Source organism: Epinephelus lanceolatus, chromosome 6, assembly GCF_041903045.1.
Source record: "Epinephelus lanceolatus isolate andai-2023 chromosome 6, ASM4190304v1, whole genome shotgun sequence".
Classification (NCBI taxonomy): domain Eukaryota; kingdom Metazoa; phylum Chordata; class Actinopteri; order Perciformes; family Serranidae; genus Epinephelus; species Epinephelus lanceolatus.
This window is the reverse complement of record NC_135739.1, coordinates 14,037,656-14,058,399: the sequence shown is the minus strand read 5'-3', so window position 1 is coordinate 14,058,399 and position 20,744 is coordinate 14,037,656. Positions and strand designations below refer to the sequence as shown.

The window sequence follows — 20,744 nt, the reverse complement described above, 5'->3', positions numbered from 1 at the left end:
ATATTTTTTAAGAGGGCACAACTTGTCAGATTTTACAGTAAACTGTGGCTCTTTCACAGGATTTCAACTGGAAAGCATATTTTAAATTGTATTTTGTTTTTTAAAGCAAGTGGGTGATGATGAAGAAAACATCACTTTACACTAACAGTTACATATACTTACCTTGTTTTATATATTTACCTTTTTCGAGGCAATAGTTTTCCTAGATTTTTTTAAGTTAGCGCAACGTGTATTATTGTGCAAATGTATATTTAAAGTAAGACAGTAATGATGATGCACATGAATGAGGCAGGTGAAGCAATTTAGTCAAGTGATAGTTGACTCGAAGCAGAGGAGATGTTGGTGCCCAGGTTTACAGGAGAAGCAAAAATAGGTCATTCATCATAGACTATTAATCTTTTTGCCTCGGTGTGACAGAGAATCCCACGGGCAAAATCACTGGTGCTTAATAGTGCTGCATATTTACCACAGGTCACCCCACCTTCATATTTCCAGTAAAAACCCTTCAGCACTGGTACAGGATTCAATATGTTTTCCAGTGTGGGCCAACAGCTCCCCCTGCTGGAACACTACATCCACTGCATCTGTACAGACAGTGCTTTAAGGTCAGCTCACTAAAATCACGCTTTCAGTTCCTTTTACACAAAACTGTCATTTAGCAAACGTGAGGAAATCCAAATTGATTATTTAAACCGATGTGAATATTACTTAAATAAAAAATAGGCTTTGAATAACATATTAATTATGAATCATTTCAATCATCACTCTTCATCCTGTTAGAACAATACAACAAATTTGTATGGAAAACCCTTTCGGTTCTTTCTATGGAAACTGATGGAATATAAATAACTTCGAGGGTAATTGAGGAAGGGACACATATTCTGACTATATGATCGCTTCAGAGGAAGGGAGTCACCACTTTTCTTTCACCTCCCTTGTTTACCAGGCTGGTAAATCTCAGTGAATTATGGTCTTCTTGGTGCTAATACTGTAGATTCAGTAAAATGACCCGAACGATTGAATGGATGTAGCATCTCCATATTGACAAAAGTTTAAACATTTATATTTGTATGTGCGATCGAAGCAGCTAACTAACCTTAGCTCAAGTGGGTGGCCAACAACCTGATTCATACATTCAAAGAACTTCTATAAAAATGAACTTCTTGGCAACCAGGCGTCTAATTGAGACAGACGCTTATTGTCAAAATGTGTGTCCACACCGGGCTAGTAAAAGGGACTGGGCGTTAAACTGGGACTAGGCCTTTAATCGAATTTTTATGGTATTTATGAGAGGAAAACCTGTTGTTTTGTGGTTTGATGTTTAAAAATATCCTATGCAGGATTTTCCTAAAACAAATGTAGAGACTCACACAGAGGAAATCCCTCTGGATCAGCACTTGTGACCCACTAGAAGTGCGTGGTGGTGTATTTTTCTGCAGACACTCTGCCCTCTGCCTGTATTTTCTTATATTCTGTGTTCAGGACATTTATAGGTGTGTACCCCCGCAGTGCTCAGGTGAGGTTGGAGCTTTATAAAAAGGTAGCAAACAGGTGCCAGACTGTAAGCAGCAGGCATCCAAGAGACATAGTGCTAAAAAATGCAAATATAGCAAGGCGAAGCGCCAAACAAGAGTGAATCTGAGGTTAAAGTTAACTTTTCATAACTGACAATCCTGCAGAGTATACCTTTAACTTGTGAAGGGACATTTTAAATCTGTCTCAGGACAATTTAGAAAAGCAAAATTACACACGTTTACTTCTTGTTGGAAACATTTTCAGCATGGTTTAATGAACATTTCAGAAAATACAAATATACTTCACAAATATATAATATTCCTACAACAGGTGAAACTGCCTGCCCCCCCCCCCCCCCCCCCCCATTATCAATGTAAATTCAAACATGTAAACCTCAACATTTAATTTTCACCCTTTCCAGTTTCTTTTTTCATGCACTCTAAATAACACTACGTACACATTCCCCACCCACCAAATGCCAACTGGCATTTATTGTAAACTAAAAAATTAGGCTCGTCTTATTGGACAGGTCACAACAGGTTTAGGGTTGATCTAATTTTGACTTAATTTAAGCAGCTCAAAAGATGATATAACATTGCATTTAATTCCTGAACTGTAAAAACCCTCCACACCGCCACACAGATTTACATTCACAAAAACTCATGTGCATGAATACACATATTCTACAGAATACATATATTCATAAAGAAGAGGCATGTAGACATGGACTGTGTGTGTGGTGTTTGTACCCTTGCCTTTATTTCCTTTGATATAGCCACATGCTCTGTTGAATGGCACTGACTTGACCTAATACCACAGAGCCAGTCACATGTCCCTCTGATAGGGGAATGAAAGTGTCTCCAGCTGCAGCCTCCTCACAACTTCTCACTGACAATGAATTTAAGCATACAGTCAGAGACAAAATAAATTAGACATAAATATTATATGCATATGCAGATATGACAATTGTAAACAAATTAACTGAAAAATCATGTTCAGCTGAGGTCCGATAATAATGTGGATGATGATGGATGATTTCTCTTTGTCAGGCAGTGAGCCAAGTTCACTGAGCTGGCAACATAAACATCACCTTGAAACTACTCAAGCATTCATCTGTGTAACGACTCAGAGGATAACTTACACTGCGAGACACCTATAGTACCAAAACAAACAGTATTATATAGCAGTATAGTAAGTAGATAATAAATTACACTCATCTAGATTCTGCACTTAAGAGGAAGGCACTGATTTCCCAAGCTGAGGATACATGACGTTTCAGACTGACGGCGGAGCATCTAACCTCATGTTTTAAAACATGGCCTCTATATATTTGTCACAGTGCAGTGTTGCTCTGATGACATGTCATGGGCAGATGAACCATTAATATTCTCTAATTGTTTTGGGTCCTCTAACCCGACTACACTTAAACTGCTGACTAAAATTTTAGGGGTGTTGATGGTGCTAATGATCGAATCTCTTGAACACACATCTCATTAACAAGTGGCATTTAGGCTAAAACTAACAATGTACAAGTTTATGCAGTTAAGAGAGTTTGCCGAATCCGACCTTGTACATTCATACGCGCAAGCCTCACAAAAAAAGTATGAGAAGTTTAAGGTCGGTGAAGCCCAATATTTTGCACTCCTACTGATGGTGAAACATATAAACCCAGTTCAGCACACAGAGATAAACATGTCTGGTTTAAGCTTATGCTTTGATGGGAAAAAGCCTTTACCTGTCCAGATGAGAGAGGACTTCACAAAGCTTGGAGAGCAGTGCACGATGCTTGTGAGGGTTTCCTTCCAGCACTCCACTGAGACGACTCAGGTATGAGTCCAGGTTCCCATGAGATGCTGTCTCTCCTGTACCTGTTCACAAAAGTCACAGAGGAATTGAATACAGACTTCCTCTCAAGGTGAAATATTAAATTTAAGCAATGATATGGCAATCCAAATCTTATGAGAATTAGTGTTTCAAGGAGCATTAAGGGTCCTGTATAATATAATATGCTTATTTTCTTTAGTGTATAATTACATGAAAATAAGAATCGACGTGTTTTTGTTTCTTTAGAATGAGCCGTTTATATCTTAATAGGGAGCAGGTCCTCATCTATGAAGTCTGGCATGATGCACCGCCATGTTTCTGCAGTAGTCCCGAGTGGACAAACCAAACACTGGCTCTAGATAGAGCAATTCGCGTTTTTGTGCCCTTCCGTGACGAGCTGAACAGTTGGAAAAACACTGATATTTAACATGAATGTTCTTCAGAAGGTATTCTTACAGGTTTAAAATCACCTGGTCTGTTTGTTTTGGAGAGGAAGAGACCTCTGAGGATAATTAGGCTTTCTGTAAAAACATCCTGAACATCTGCATCTTAAGTTATCAGAGAAAAAAGGTGCGCACACATTATCAGGTACTGAGCTAGGGGCCCTTCTGTGATGAACCGAACAGCGTCGGAGAAACAATGATTTGTGATGTGAAACTGCTTTATTCAGTGTTTTTTACCAGTTTTAATTATCTGGTGTGTTTGTTTTGGAGAGGGGGAGACCTCTGTGGATAATTCAGCTCCAAGTAAAACCCTTTGGACCTTGAACACCGAAGGAATCCAAGACAAGAGTTCACACTTTGCTCATGAGAGAAGTTTCAGCTTGTTGCAATCCTCACTGCTAGATGCCACACACTGATCCTTTAATGAATATTAACTGTCACTTCAGAACGCTATATTACCGATGCATTTATTCTAGAGGACTACACAAAATAAATCTAACACAAAAATATAACCTGATAGCAGGAGATTTATCTAATATCCACTTGTCTTGCATTTCTCCTCTAACTAAATATAGTTGCTGACCTGGCAGGGGGACTGATGACAGACTGTTGACCAATGTGTGTTTGATGGCCAGCAAGTGTTGGTGAAGAGCCTGTGTACGCTTCTCGTCCATCCCCAGCTCAGCCTCCAGGCGTTCTTTAGCGTTGTACATGTCTTTAATATGTCGCTGAAGCACTGCGTTCTGCTCCTCAAACTCAATGTTGGCCTTACGGAGCCGTCGCAACTCAGCCTCTCGAGCTGACGCCAAAAAGAAGAGGAATAAAATGAGTTTTGATGGGAGTATAAAATAATCTCATGTGATAGAATCACACAATTTGTCAAATCTTTAGTACCTAGCCATGGTAAACAGGGTTTGAGATGTATCAGAATGATCATTTTGTTTTCAGTTTCTGTTTTACCTTTGTTCTGATCAAGGAATTCCTCTGTGAAGATAGGGATGTCGAATCTGCTTGTGAGGTCAGAAGCCTAAAGGACGCCATCAGCAAATGGAAAAGTTAGCTGTTTGAAATTTATGTGAAAATGACACTGCAGAATATATAATGAGAAGATATGGATGCGTGATGTACCTTTGATACTGACGACTCTGAACTAGTACTGATGATAACAGATGGAGTGTCTTCTGAAAGAGAAACATGTCTGTGCTTATTACAGCTCACATGGCACAGAGTAATGAAATAAATATACAGTATCTTGTTGTTCTCCCTTGTGATGTGGTGTACATCATATATATGATGTAAGTAATGCTTATTTGTCACCTTTCTTGATCCTCTTGTCTTGTATCTTGGCACTGGTGATCTGATAGGCTTCAGTCTGCTGATACTCCTTCAGCTCCTGGGCATACTGCATCTTCTCCCGTTCCGCCTCGTCGAGGTAGCGCTGTCAGTGCACAAATAATGTTGTGCTGCTTTACTGAGGGAAAATTCTGCTTTGCTAACTGATAGGTGCTGGATTATTTGAAAACTTTGGAAACTTCCGACATCTTGCAGCAAACAAATACAGCAATAACATCTGCAGTTTTCTCCTTAACTGGTTTCTGTGTGCAATTGTGAATATCAGCCCAACTGGCATTAAAGCATCTAAAATACCCACTGCTCACAGTAATGTGTTGTACTGAATATACTATGTCAAACAATACATGTAACATACATACATGTAAAACGTGAAGTATTACCTGTTTGTCATTGGGGGCTAATCGTGTCCACTCTGCTCCGAGCCTCTTGGTGATTTCTGGGAAAGGTAAGTCAGGGTATCTGGCGCGCATATGCTCTCGGCGTTCGTTCAGGAAGCGGACATATCCTGTTACTGGTGCCTTGGGACCATTTGGTAGCACCTTCTTTCTTTTCTTGCCCTTCGGCCAGCCTCTCTTCTTTGGCTGCAGAGAGGGGGAACAACACTCGTATGAAGGTAGAGCTGCTCACTCATCTGTACTACTCCTGCTTGCTCATTAGGGAATAATATAACTACATATGAGGATCGCAACTAACAATTATTTTCATCTATGTGGATGCTGCTTTATCCTGGAGTGCACATACAGATTATATTTGTAGCAAGGTACAACAACAAATTTACTTTTTTAGGAGACTGAGGTCATTTGGAGCAAACAAACAAATCCTATTATTGTTTTTCCAACCTATAATACAAAGTGTTATGCAGTATGCAAACAGTGCATGGTACAGTTGCTTCTCTGTTCAGCTTACAGCTAGACATGCTTGACTGCTACGTATCTGGTCAAAGATTGTGGGTCAAATGCTTGAGTCAAGTTTCCAAGCTGCTTAAACTGAAATAATGTTGTCTCTGTTAGGTAATAGATCAGTTTTGTTCCTCAGTGTGTCAACCTGTTACATCAGAGTGTGGCTTCTACACAGTGTCAGCGTACGTGGGTGGAACACTGAATGTAAAAGGAAAGATGAATTTGTTGCACTGCATCCACTTTTTGTAGTGTCTGATGTGTTTTGTAGCATTTATAATCTGGTTCTGGGTTTTTTTTTTTGGTAAATGTTGCTTTGTATTATTATATTTATGTAAAGCAGTTAACATCCTAGTGGGACGCAAGACAATAGGTAAAAGTGCTTGTTTGTTTGACCAAAGTCCAAAACCCCAAGATATTTCATTTACCATCACAGATGACTAAGAAGAGCAGCAAGTATTCATATTTAGGGTGCTGCGACCAGAATTATTTCAGGCATTTTGGTTTACATAATGACTTAAACTATTAATCAATGATTAAAATAGTTTCCCATTGATCTTACGTTGACCCACTCATTGTTCTCACAACATACATTCTAATACAGCAGCCTTGTGATAAATCCCACCTCACAAAGGTTATAGTGTTAGGTGTTTGTTCAACAAGTTTCACACGGGTATTATTAGTAGAAAAAGAGAGAAACGACTAGTGGCTCTGTATATACTAACATAGATCAAAATCTTGTGTCGGGTGCTCGTGGAGAGCTTACAACAACAGGATCAACAAGAGGGCAATCCAGGATCTCCGAAAAAAAATATAGAAAAATGAGGAATGTTGTAGTGGTTAAATCATTAAAAGAGCCAACATGTTTCGAGCACTGCAGGTCTTTGTCAGGGCTTTCAAACATGCAACACCGGCGTGGCCCCACATATATAGTGGCAGGAACCAAGGTATTATAATTTATGCTCATGTACGAGGCTGTTGTTGAGGTGCTATTCAATTTTAATGTTATGTAAGAGGTATTTTTTCCTGTTTGCACCCAATGTCTAATAATTTGTCCTCTCCTGTAACATTATAAGCTTTGTGAAGGTAGGATTTTTTTTGCAGGTTGGGTGTATTAGTGTGAATTACTCCTAGCCACCTCCTTAAATGGTAACTGAGTGTAAAGCAGATAGTATAACTCTGTAAACAAAGAGGTCAATCAGATTCTTCGTTGCAACACTTGACAGCCTTATTCCTACATCTAAGGAGGCTAAATTAAAGTAACTACACATCCTGTTAGTCCTGGTCAGATGTAGCAGTACCCACCTCCTCTTGTTGGGGTTGATCTGCTGAATGTGAAGGTCTGGACTGCTGTGCTGCATCACTCTGCTCCTGTTTGATGCCCCCCATGATCTCCGTCCGTGTAACTGACTGTAATTGTGAAAATGGATTTTAATCCGTTAGATTTATATCATGGGATGGAGGCTGCGCAGAATAACACGGAAGAAGCTGTAAAAAGAAAAAAAAAACCCGGTAAAATTCCGCATTATTTTCCTGGTTGGGATACCGCTTATTAGCTAACCTGACTGTTAGCAGTTGAATGCGGCTAACTGTTCACACACAACACAACCGATAATATCCCACAGAAAATCTAATTTAAACTGCTCAGTATTCACTAGGAAAAAATACAGAATACATAAGAACATATAATCGTGCAGACAATAATGTTAAGACACCCAGGATAGTGCGGTTTTAGAGAATTATTTCTACTTTTTGTGATAAACGTCTTTTTAACTCACCCGATAACGATTCCCTCGGCCAAACAGGAAGTAAACTCATCCCACCACCTGATTGGTCGGCACGGAGAGTCTTGATTGGTTGGCTGGATTGCCCTCTAATCCCGCCCTAAAACGAAGGACACCATAAAACGGAAAAGTAGATAGAGTACAAGTACCTCAAAATTGTAATTGAGTACAATACTTGGGTAAAAGTAAAGCAGTTACTTTTACTATTTAACGTCCCTATTGAGCTTAAAGTATTTATGAAATACCGGAAGCGAAAAAACAACCAGAAAAAAAAAAACACATAAAAGTGACAATCTATAAACTGTATCACTTTAGGTAATAAGGTGTATTTTGGAAAAAAAAAAAACCCTTTTAATTTTCTTTTCGTTCATATGAATCACTACATGTAAGTATTTGCACTGTACTTTTTTTTTATTATTTATTTATTACCATTTTGTGATATTTTGTAATGTTTATAAGATGAAAAAAAGTATTTTATCATGCTTTCATGGTATGGATGCTATTCTGTTATTGATTACATTAAACTTTGATAAAGTTGAATTAAAAGGCACGATGTATGTCTCACTTTAACATGCCAAAATCACTACACACTACAGTCCCAAATCAATAGGGCGTTTGTGCCTTTATTTTGAAGGTCCTAATCGGATGCGGTCATTTGGTATAAACGCACTGCATGGAGCTGATGATTGTATTGTTTATTTTGACCACAAGAATGATAAAACAGAATTTATTGTTAATCTACTGATTTTATTTGGTAAATTTCATATCCACAAATGTAGATTCTTGAAAGTAATCCCTGATTTCATCAGATATTCACTTGAATTTGTTGAATATATTAAAATGCTAGATTGTATTAATACAACCAAAAGTAACAAAACTGTCAATATATATAGAGATCTCTTTGAAGAAGAATAATGTAACCCTTTTCCTTTTGCAATGATGAATTTTTGTTTGTAATGCATTTTATATGTGAGTCCCACTTTTTCATTTATTTATTTTGTTCTTCAATTGTACGTTTTTACGATTGAATTGCTTGTTGAGCACTTGTCTGTTTGTTTTGTACATGCTATTTTATGAAATAAAGTTTGTTAAAATCTAAAAAAAAAAAAAAAAAAAAAAGCTGATGATTGTATATAAACTAAATTTGATATGTGGCTTATGAGATTTATCACTTAAAGGTCGGATACTTTTATCCAAAACTGAAGCATCATCACGTTTAGTTTAGTCAGCCAAAGTATCAGATGATCCAAAATCATTCATTAAATTAAAAAAAAAATAGACTCTACCTTATTCCATTTTCTATGGAAAGATAAGTGTCACTAATTAAACAGAAATATCTTATGTAATTCATACAGTCAAGAAGGCTTGATTGCGCTTGATTTTCATTCTTCTAATATTCAGGTTGAACTGGATTAAACATTACATTAGGAATAAAGATAAATGAACTTTGTTTTAAAAATGGCCATATAAAATTTCTTCGATGTGAATTTGATGTAAATTAACTTCCTCTCCAGTTATCTAAATCCCCCAGGCAGGCTCTTTTATGTTGGCTTTTTATATAAACACAATTTGTCTCCCCACAAGCATTTGATAGGTAATAATAAAAATATAAAGTGTAAAAATAAATCAATCTTCTATGATAGTTGGGTCTAAAGTAAAATATAAATAAAAATCTTATTATTACAGTATAGAATCTATTTTGCAATGCCACAAAGTTTCAGTGTGTTGTGACTCTCCGTGACCACAGTATGTTACTTCATGACTGTGTCTTAAATCACCCCCCTTTTTCACTCATTCACCACACTCCCTATATCATGTACACATGCACTGTGACTCAACTTCACACTCAGAGGTCAGACACTGAATTAAAATGGCGGATAGTAAATATAGTGCACTATAAAGCAAACAGAGAGTGATTTGGGACACAGCCTCAGTCTAATTGGAAAGTTTAGAATAGTAAGTGTTTACTGCCCTCCACTGGTCACAGTGAGTAACTGCAAAAAACAAAACTAGATTAAATAAAGCCAATCAAAGCAGCAAACACACGTTGAAACAAACAGCAAATATAATTAAAAAATAACGTGAATTGATCTGTTCTCTATCAAACAGGCTACATTTCTTGACAAGCACATCCTAATATCAACTTGCACACACAGATGTTGTATTATAAGTGTACAAATACATGAGAGCAACATTTTCACCCACTGATTCCTTAATAACTAAGTTATAAAGAAACTGCAAGACTGTTGGATAATTCTCTTATTTGTGTGCTTTGAATACTCAGCTGTTTGGTTTCTCGTGTGTGAGCATAGATCTCACAGAACAAGTTGGTCCGGGTTGGGTTGGGTTGGGCTTGAACCCAAGGACAGATGTTGGCCAGCAGCCACTCCAACAGCATGTTTGGTTGACCTGAAGGATCGAGCCCTGCAGTGATTTCAACTCAGTGTAGTGCAGAGGATCTGAAACACATGACACTCAGAGTACCTCAGAGACCACCTTTGGAGAGATTTGGGAGTTTGAGCTCACCTGACTGGAGCCAGTGTTACAGAGGTTCAGTACCAACATGGGGATCTTTGTCGTTCTGGATTCTCAGTTTACAATGATATAAAAATTAAAACAGCAGGAACCTGCAAATGCTGGGCATTTAAAAAAAGAAATCCTGTTCATCTACTAGTCACCCACTAATTGTTTCCATGTTTTCTGGTTGTAGCTCTCCATCCTTGACTCCTACATTTTTAGAGGACCACAATGGAAATGAGCCTGGGACTTGTTTCATCCTTGACATGTTGCATGTAATATATTCTTGTTAGACATCTATGAAAAATACATACAAATTAGAGTGGACTACACCGTATAAACCATGACCACATACCAGGATGTAAATGATTTTATAAGCTCTATCCTGTGAAAACAAGAGTGTGTTCATTTGGGAGTTTGACTAATTTAAACCCAGTGCTAAAATGGGACCTTATACTGTGAGTGAGGATTAAGGAGTTGGTTACATCACAGAGAAAATGGAGGTGTGCAGCCTGTTTCCTGCAGCTTCTTCTTACATTGGTTCCATCAGTATTTCAAACTGATCTGCTGTCAACAAACACCAAAAATTTGGAAATAGATTTGTGTCCTTATTGGTGTCAGCAGTCTCAATCTGTGTGTAAATGTGTGATTTGTGAGTATAAAACACCTTCCAACAATACAAAGTAGATTTGTAAATTCACAAAATATATTTTAAAATATAGAATGGGTCTGCAAATACACAAGTTCCACAAAGAATCTTTTTTTTTTAATCTATGGAATTTGTGTTTGCAGCCATTTTAAATTAGCTCAAGATTTTATGGATTTACTTTTTTATATTTGTGGAATGTGTAAAAAAACAAAACCTAATACTTTTGTGGAATGTTTATTTTATGTGAAGTATTTTCCTATTTAATCACTTAAGTGTTTTATATATAAAAACTACAAATTTGCAGGTTGTTTTCATTAACAGTAGTCGTGCTTAGCTCACTGAAAAACATTTCCTGTGGCTACTTCATAATAAAAGTCAACTTCTTTTGCCAGTTACGCTTTTATTGTGAAGCTGCAGCAGTAGCAAATGTTTGTTTGCAATAGCAGGAACTTAATACAGCGCTCTACAGGTATAAGCATCATATATCAATATCATTTCTTGATCTTGTCCGGTGTTGTCACAAGTTAAATGACCAGTAGGAAAATTTCCTGACTGTGGCATCCCTAGTAGCCACAATAGACTAATTTTAGCAATGACGGAAAAAATTCTTACTTATCCCCTTTAAAAGACAAACTTCAGAAAAAAAAACAAAAAAAAAAAAACAGCCATAACAATTTTTTTATTTTCTTTTATTTATCGTTTACAATTTTTGTAGGTGTTTATTCATTATTGTCAATCCTTTTGGCAAACATTAGTGCTCACTGTGTTCTGTACAGTCCAGTCCCACAATGTAGATTTAATTTTTCGGGAAGGGTGGAATGAGGCAAGAGCAAAGCGGGGTCCAGGCGTTTACAATTTGTCCAGGTAGTTGTCCAGTGCTGGAATACCTTCCTTGAGACCCTTACGTTTGCGTGTTTCCGTGACGACGACACCAGGCTTGGTTGCGGGGTCGAATGGGTCTCCGGGGAGGATCTGCCAATGGTCGAACACACACTGTGGGAAGGCCTGGCCACCAGTGTTGGAACGAAGGTCAGCTGTGAAACCTGGGAACGGGCAGTGCAAAGTATTTTTAATACAGTTTCTATTACACTGTAGGTAAAAGGGCTGCAATGAGCCATAGTGGAGCGATCACAAATGTGAGAGTGAACATTTGTTTTCCTTTCTGTTTGATAGATACGTGCTTTCAGTATCATATAGTAGCTTAAACTACGTACTCTGGGTTTGTAGGGCACTAAAAAAATGCATTGTGTGAACAACCCTTTGGTTTTAAACAGACGAAAAACAGCCACAATAAGCTCATTACTTGCCCCTGGTGGAAAAACAATTATCTTCTGCCGTTCAAAGTATCTCTTGTTTTTAGTTTAGGTAGCTAAGTACTTGATGCAGTGAAAAAAAAGGTCTCTTGGGTTTCAGTAACATTATGCCTGGCCCTTGTTACAAACTTAGACCAATTTCTACAATCCAACTGGACATTGACACAACAAAGAACAAAAGGATGGCAAGTTGTGTTACTATTATTTCTGCTGCGATCATGCTACGTCTGATAAAATCTGCATTAACTAAAGGAGTGTGAGTATTGTACACTTGACTGCTTAAGACTACATATCCAAATCAGGTGACAAAATGACTTACCAAATGACTCCATGACAGGCAGGTAAGCCTTGGTGACGCGCATGGGTGTTCCTGCAACAGTGAGCTCATCAAACACGTGGCCACGCCTCTTGTTTAGCACACCAAAGATTCCACCCATAGCAGCTTCAGGACACTGAAGTAGAAAGAAAAGACTGAGTCATACAGGCATCACTCGCACTTTTGAAAGGACATGCAAGTCAAGGATGGAAATAACAATTCTGGTAAACACAGGTCAACGTCTAATGCAATAACCTTTGCAGCCTCTGTGCCCTGCCAAACCTGGATGGGTTGGGTAAATAAAACAAATCAATTACAAAATATATCTCCAGTGGCAATTACCTGGATCTCCACCAGGTAGACAGGCTCCATTAGTCTGGGCTCAGCTGTGAGCTCACATGCGTACAGAGCTCTGCGAGCTGTGGGAATAATCTGACCGCCACCACGGTGAATAGCATCTGTATGCAGAGTCACATCATGGACGTTGAAGCGAATGGCACGCATGTTCTCTTCACAGAGGACACCCTGAAGACAAAATTGAGACATCAATTGTAGATTTTTGAAAAAGCATTTCCAGAAAAAAACAACTTGCTTTTTAAACCTACAACCTGATACAAGATCTTTCCACAGCCTGACACTGTTTTAGCTGAGTGCAATGAACAGCTATAGCTTGCTTAATCTGGATCCCGTACCTCCTTGGTTGCCCACTGGAAGCCAGCCACAACGCTGTCCTTGATCTCATTAAGGTACTGTACTCCCTTGGTCACATCCACCAAAAGGTTGGGGCCAGTTCCGTCAGGTCCAAAGCACCAGATCTTTCTGGCCTCACCGACATCCCATTCATACTTTTCAGCAAGGTAGCGGGCGCGGGCCTTCATCTCCTGACGACTGGACACATCACCTTTCTCAATATCCTCTGCCAGGCCATCTCCGAAGGGACAGGCCTTCATGAACAGACGATTGTGCTTGTTGGGTGACTTTGACAGACACATGACACTTGATTCTGCACTGACGGTCTCCCTGTAGGACACCACTGGATCAGATTTCTAAAAGAAAAAAAAAGGAGGGGGTTCAATGCAGAAAAGTTCACTTTATGGGATAATACCAGAATGACATCTTTCACCCTCGCCCATTCAATTATTCAATTTTAATTACCTTGAGTGGAATGCAAGCATGATCCTCCTCCAGATCCTTCAGACAGATCTCCAGATGCAGCTCACCAGCTCCGGCAACGATATGCTCTCCAGATTCCTCAATGATGCACTGCACCATAGGATCGGACTTGGACAGACGCTTCAAACCCTCCACCAGTTTGGGCAGGTCAGCAGGGTTTTTGACCTCCACAGCAACTCTCACCACAGGGCTGACACTGAACTTCATCACTCTCATGTTGTGTGCATGCTCAAAGGTGGTGATTGTTCCAGTCTTGACAAGGAACTGGTCCACTCCAACCAGACCCACGATGTTACCGCATGGCACATCTTCAATGGGCTCAACATAACGACCCATCATCAAAATGGTCCTAGAAAAGAGCAATGTGTGTGTGAATGACAGGAAAAAAAATAATGTGACCAATATCTGAAAAACTGACTTTGCATAATTGACGCCAATACACCATAACTAACTGATGGACAGACATTGAAACCAACCTCTGAATCGGCTTCAAGTAGAGGTCGTCCTTCTTTCCAGGGACATAGTTTGGTCCCATAATGCGCACTTTCAGGCCAGTGGAGACACACCCAGAGAAGACGCGGCCAAAAGCATAGAAGCGACCCTTGTCATTGGTGGGGACCATCTTTGAGATGTAAACCATCAGGGGACCCTTGGGGTCGCAGTTCTTAATAGCTGGTTTAAAAAAAAAAAAGAGAGAGAGTTCAACTATTAAGTCCAATTCCTACAAATCCAAGCCAAATCTAGCTTACTGTCCAGGTCTCACCATGAGCAGTCAGTTTAATTATTCTTGTGCTGTGCATGTTCAAACATATTTCTGTGCAATTAAGCTTCATACCCATGGCGGCCTCATCGTCTCCAGGTCCTTCATAGAGCAGCTCGCAGCGGTACTTCTGAGAAGTGACGGGGGAAGGCAGGTGGATGGTGATCATCTGCAGAAGGGCTTCTCCGGCAGGCAGCCAGCGGCGCATCACAGCCTTCAGGAGAGGCTTACCCTCCTTGTCCTTGTCTTCAGTATCCAACTTGATTTCCAGCTTCTGGATCAGTTTGGCAGTTTCCTCCTTCTTGAAGTTCATGATGGCATCAAACACCTGAAAAGAAAGTAAATTCAATTAGCAGAAAGCAATTTCACATGACCAAGGCAAGGATGTGAAAGCAAGCCAGGTATTTGTGCCCTGCTCAGAGTGAAGGTAATCATCACTGGTTACTCAGGTCAAAGTGAAGAATTTTCAAATCATCACTTGCAGGCTCACACACCAACTTATTTTTCTCAACATTTACAGATCCTGAATAATTGTTCTATCACTTTGTTATTTAAACTATGTTGCTTTGTTTTGTAACTGCACTGTACCGCAACAATATCGAATATAAAATCAGTAATGTTACCTTGAAGATGGGGTCCAGGATAAGAGCAACAAAGGTGCGGGGATGCTTGGTGCCATCAGCTCCATTAGCGGTTTTGAGGAACTTTCCATGGGCTGCATCGAAGTACCTTAAGTGTTAAGTTGGAAAGATTTACAAATACAATAGTCAGATAAACAGCTATGTCAACAACAGGACCAAATTCTGTGCAAAGTCACTATTTTAACACAAGATACTTTCCGTATGCCCCCGTCCTCTATTAAATGTGAGTTGTCTGTAATGTCCATCTCTGCTATTTAGCTCAGTTCCCCAACTGCATACACCTAAATTAATAATCAGTTTGAGAGACATACCTATCACCCCACAACTTCTTCATCATATCTTCCACCTTCTTGCAGTGCTCAGCCGGTGTCATCTGGGTGTTGCCCTTGGCAGCAAACTTGGCTGCATACATCTCAGCAAACTGCTTCAGGGTGAAAGCCCAACCATGGAGTCCTGAACCAAAGCCAACAGTACCGATGGTTGGGTCGACCTTGAAGAGGTGACAACATACCACATAAGGACTTGTGTACATTTTCAATTAAGGTTTTAGGTAAACATGTTTCATTGTATATGCCAATTTTAATTTGAACACATGACTAAAGAAACAAAAATACTCATCTGAACCACAAACATCTGAGGAATCTGCCTGAACAGGAGCCGCATTATTATCATCCATATTTTAAACTCAATCCTTCATTCCAAAACCTCCATGTGTCAGGAATCAGATTGATAAAATAAGAATGTCTTTTATGGTTGTTCAGAGTGGTGCAATCGATACATTAAGAAACAGGAGTGCATAACCGTGACTGTTTTGTTTGGAGATGCACTGGATAGAAGTTTGAGCCATAGATCGCAGTGATCCAGACACAGGCCAGTTTGTTGCACTCAAGATAAAGGCTCAGCCAGCCACTTACCATGAGGTTGCCCATGGGTCCATTCTCATCTTCTCCGTAAGTGGAGATGATGACATTGACTGACTCCACAATACGCTGGAAAGTCTGGTAAAGGTCTTCAGGTTCAAGCTGCAACTCCAGCAAGGCACGGTCCATCTTGTTCATCATCAGGACTGGCTTGATGCGCTCACCAATGGCCTGACGGAGCACTGTCTCAGTTTGCACACAAACACCTGACAGGGATACACAATGAGACTATTCAACCCATGGGAAAGCAGACCAGGTGTTGGAGTCATTTCACATAACCAGAATAGGAAACATAGTATTAAGGACATTGGCAATAATTTACATAAGAAAAAAAAAATATTTTGTTTTCTTTTTGCACATGTACATTTTAATGTAAATATACTGCTTCTTAAAAAGAAAGAGTGAACTTTGAATGTTTTTTTTTTTTTTGCCTTGTGGACTGAGAATAAATGTGCAAGTGAAAAATGGAGAATCTAGTTGGAGTGTGCACATCGGCTTCTGACAACTGTACAGCCTTGTACTTACCAGACACACAATCCACTACAACCAGGGCTCCGTCAGTGACACGGAGAGCAGCAGTCACTTCTGAGGAGAAGTCAACGTGTCCTGGTGAGTCAATCAGGTTGATCAAGAAGCCAGCACCATCCTTGGACTGCTTAATGAAGGCCAAGTCATTTTCGGACAGCTCGTAGAAAAGGGAGATGGCTCTGCAAGTCAGGACAACTTGTTAAAGATTTCAAATGTCACTAAACTAAAAATTCTCACTCAAACACTGCCCAATTAAAAAATACAACACCAAAACAAAGTAAAAAATGAACAAAATACAATGCAATTCACAAATGAATTTTGTTGCATTCGCTTAGCCAAGACAGGAATGCCCATGTTGAGTCATTATAGCTGGGTGTGTACACAACACACAAGAGAATGATGTCAGTGTCTGTACTTATCTTGGCCTTTACTCTTGGTGAGTGACTGCAAATGGTGGAACGAAAACAGCAATATTTTGTTGTCCTTGTCAATGTAGTGAAATAACTAACAGATGTTCAGTAGTGACTGAAAAGGTAAACACATCCTTCCAACCAGGATTATACCTGATTGTGTGTTTGACTGGTTGAAAGAATTACAACAGTGAGACCGCCAAGGAAGGATAAACCTTTTACTGCAAATACATTAAAAACCCCTGTTTAAGAGTGCAGTTGAAAACATAAGATACTTACGTTGACTTGATGGTAATGCAACGTTCCTGTTCATCTTTGCGCGTGTCGGTAAAACGGGTCTCTCCAGCACGGGCTGAGGCAATGATGCCAGCCTTTGACACAAGGGAGTCTGTCAGGGTTGACTTTCCATGATCGACGTGCGCAATCACAGACATGTTACGGATGTTGGCCTTCTTGTCCATGATGGTACGGATCTGGTCGATGGTAAAGTTCACCTGGGGGAGAGAAATCAGATTAGAACATTCACAAACTAGAAAACACGCATGACCTCATCCATGAAAAAACACTGCCCGCATGTTAACCAGTCTTGCCAACTTACAATGTAGGACGTTCATGTTTACTATGCACTTCTGATAAGCTATGGGTGATACTAGTGTCAATGTGCTTCACGTAACAGCAGCTGCACCCACAGCATATCGAGAACTCCTGCTGACTCAACGTTAAATGCTCTGCTCTTCTACCCAGGGCGTCATCCGCCATCACCACAGCTGACGTTACTGTCATCTCTATGAGGCAGACTTTTTCACAACCCCTTGTCTGTATTAATCAATATACCTATGGACAATAATGTGCCTCGAGTATATTGACAACATACCCCACTTAGCGTTAGTAAACAGAGATTCACACTAGCAGCACCCGGCATAATATGTCGGCATGAATAGGCCACGTGTACAGACTCTAGCACTAAGCTAGATGCTAACTTTAGCTTGATAGTTGAACTAGCCGGCCGGGCCGGCAACACGAAATGCCGGCAATTTATTCCCTAGCCCGTTACAACATCAACAACACGATAATAACCCAACCGTACACTATACTTAAAAACTAACCCGTCCTACTACAGATACTTTTAGTTTAAAACGGTATAAACTAAGTTTTCTAGGTTTTCTAGAGGCTCTGTGGTTCTGTAGCACTAGCGGTACGGATGACAGAATGGCTGCCATTTTGATCAAAGCACAATCCAACGGAGTTGACATGTAAGCAGCATAACATCCGTAAAATGCTCATCGGGACATTAATATTAACGTAAAGAACACCTTGTCTGTCTAATAATTCGTTAATTACTCAGAGAAATCTTATCAACTCACCATTTTGACGGATGGTTTTGGATCCGCTTCGTGGCGAAAGAGACAGGAAATTTTACACTGCCCACCTCACGAGGGCATAGGCAGGGAAGAGGCCGCTGACGTCAGAAAATGGGAATTTATAGTACGTGCGTCAAACTTACGTGTTCACGTACTGATGTTACGCTCATCCATGACTATAGCACGCTATAAATCTATGGGCACACTGCTGTTACTGCTGCTGCCCAATAACGCAGGTTTACTTGTCGACAAAGTCAGAGTTTGTAGTTATTCTTTACATCCTCATAACTTCCTCCTGACTAGATAGATAGATATGTAACATGTAAAATGTGCTTACTTTTATTTGTATTTCTTTCTTTCTTTACTTACTTTTATTTTTGTTCATTTATTATTATTATTATTATTGATTTATCTATCTATCTTATTTTTTTATTTTATTTTATTTTTAACGGAATGCTTTGGCAATCCCATACATTTGTTCATGCCATTAAAGCTTTTTGAATTGAATATATAGGCTATATATATATATATATATATATATATATATATATTTATACAGTACAGGCCAAAAGTTTGGACACACCTTCTCATTCAATGCGTTTTCTTTATTTTCATGACTGTTTACATTGTAGATTCTCACTGAAGGCATCAAAACTATGAATGAACACATGTGGAGTTATGTACTTAACAAAAAAAGGTGAAATAACTGAAAACATGTTTTATATTCTAGTTTCTTCAAAATAGCCACCCTTTGCTCTGATTACTGCTTTGCACACTCTTGGCATTCTCTCCATGAGCTTCAAGAGGTAGTCACCTGAAATGGTTTCCACTTCACAGGTGTGCCTTATCAGGGTTAATTAGTGGAATTTCTTGCTTTATCAATGGGGTTGGGACCATCAGTTGTGTTGTGCAGAAGTCAGGTTAATACACAGCCGACAGCCCTATTGGACAACTGTTAAAATTCATATTATGGCAAGAACCAATCAGCTAACTAAAGAAAAACGAGTGGCCATCATTACTTTAAGAAATGAAGGTCAGTCAGTCCGGAAAATTGCAAAAACTTTAAATGTGTCCCCAAGTGGAGTCTCAAAAACCATCAAGCGCTACAACGAAACTGGCACACATGAGGACCGACCCAGGAAAGGAAGACCAAGAGTCACCTCTGCTTCTGAGGATAAGTTCATCCGAGTCACCAGCCTCAGAAATTGCAAGTTAACAGCAGCTCAGATCAGAGACCAGATGAATGCCACACAGAGTTCTAGCAGCAGACCCATCTCTAGAACAACTGTTAAGAGGAGACTGCGCGAATCAGGCCTTCATGGTTTAATAGCTGCTAGGAAACCACTGCTAAGGAGAGGCAACAAGCAGAAGAGATTTGTTTGGGCCAAGAAACACAAGGAATGGACATTAGACCAGTGGAAATCTGTGCTTTGGTCTGATGAGTCCAAATTTGAGATCTTTGGTTCCAATCGCCATGTCTTTGTGAGACGCAGAAAAGGTGAACGGATGGATTCCACATGCCTGGTTCCCACTGTGAAGCATGGAGGAGGAGGTGTGATGGTGTGGGGGTGTTTTGCTGGTGACACTGTTGGGGATTTATTCAAAATTGAAGGCACACTGAACCAGCATGGCTACCACAGCATCCTGCAGCGACATGCCATCCCATCTGGTTTGCGTTTAGTTGGATGATCATTTATTTTTCAACAGGACAATAACCCCAAACACACCTCCAGGCTGTGTAAAGGCTATTTGACCAAGAAGGAGAGTGATGGAGTGCTGCGGCAGATGACCTGGCCTCCACAGTCACCAGACCTGAACCCAATCGAGATGGTTTGGGGTGAGCTGGACCGCAGAGTGAAGGCAAAGGGGCCAACAAGTGCTAAACACCTCTGGGAACTCCTTCAAGACTGTTGGAAAACCATTTCAGGTGACTACCTCTTGAAGCTCATCAAGAGAATGCCAAGAGTGTGCAAAGCAGTAATCAGAGCAAAGGGTGTCTATTTTGAAGAAACTAGAATATAAAACATGTTTTCAGTCATTTCACCTTTTTTTGTTAAGTACATAACTCCACATGTGTTCATTTATAGTTTTGATGCCTTCAGTGAGAATCTACAATGTAAATAGTCACGAAAATAAAGAAAACGCATTGAATGAGAAGGTGCGTCCAAACTTTTGGCCTGTACTGTATATCCTATATTTTTTTTATATTATTTTTTTTTTTTTAATTTTCTTATTCTTAATGAAATATATCCTAGAATAACATACTACCACTATAAAACAAATGTGCAAATTTGTTGAATGCAGTGAGGTAGAATGGATGGATAAGATGTGCAAATATGCC

At 39.6% G+C, this 20,744-nt stretch overlaps 2 protein-coding genes and 1 non-coding gene across 5 annotated transcripts; all 3 read right to left on the bottom strand.

Moving 5' to 3' along the window:
- Positions 1-1,772: 1,772 nt before the first annotated feature.
- hmg20b (high mobility group 20B) lies at positions 1,773-7,915 on the bottom strand. 3 transcript variants are annotated; one of them, XM_033620974.2, is made up of 9 exons: positions 7,810-7,915; positions 7,337-7,441; positions 5,516-5,716; positions 5,100-5,220; positions 4,911-4,963; positions 4,743-4,809; positions 4,366-4,581; positions 3,251-3,383; positions 1,773-2,403 (listed from the first exon to the last, which is right to left on the bottom strand). In XM_033620974.2, the coding sequence occupies exons 2-9, from the start codon at positions 7,418-7,420 to the stop codon at positions 2,391-2,393; spliced, it is 888 nt and encodes a 295-aa protein (XP_033476865.1). In that variant the 5' UTR covers positions 7,421-7,441; positions 7,810-7,915; the 3' UTR covers positions 1,773-2,390. The 3 variants fall into 3 exon arrangements, with proteins under 3 accessions (XP_033476865.1, XP_033476867.1, XP_078024786.1); XM_033620976.2 differs by having other exon boundaries at positions 7,337-7,519; positions 7,810-7,851; XM_078168660.1 differs by having other exon boundaries at positions 4,911-4,960; positions 7,337-7,519; positions 7,810-7,851.
- Positions 7,916-11,361: 3,446 nt separating this feature from the next.
- LOC117253934 (elongation factor 2b-like) lies at positions 11,362-18,542 on the bottom strand. The gene is made up of 13 exons (XM_033621826.2): positions 18,407-18,542; positions 17,322-17,536; positions 16,630-16,811; positions 16,099-16,310; positions 15,496-15,674; positions 15,167-15,272; positions 14,619-14,871; positions 14,260-14,455; positions 13,766-14,132; positions 13,303-13,656; positions 12,953-13,135; positions 12,614-12,746; positions 11,362-12,024 (listed from the first exon to the last, which is right to left on the bottom strand). Exons 1-13 carry the CDS (start codon positions 18,407-18,409, stop codon positions 11,831-11,833), a joined length of 2,577 nt encoding a protein of 858 aa, XP_033477717.1. The 5' UTR covers positions 18,410-18,542; the 3' UTR covers positions 11,362-11,830.
- On the bottom strand, positions 14,958-15,025 carry LOC117254520 (small nucleolar RNA SNORD37). Its single transcript, XR_004501478.1, has one exon. It is a non-coding gene; the product is annotated as a small nucleolar RNA SNORD37 (small nucleolar RNA).
- Positions 18,543-20,744: the final 2,202 nt, after the last annotated feature.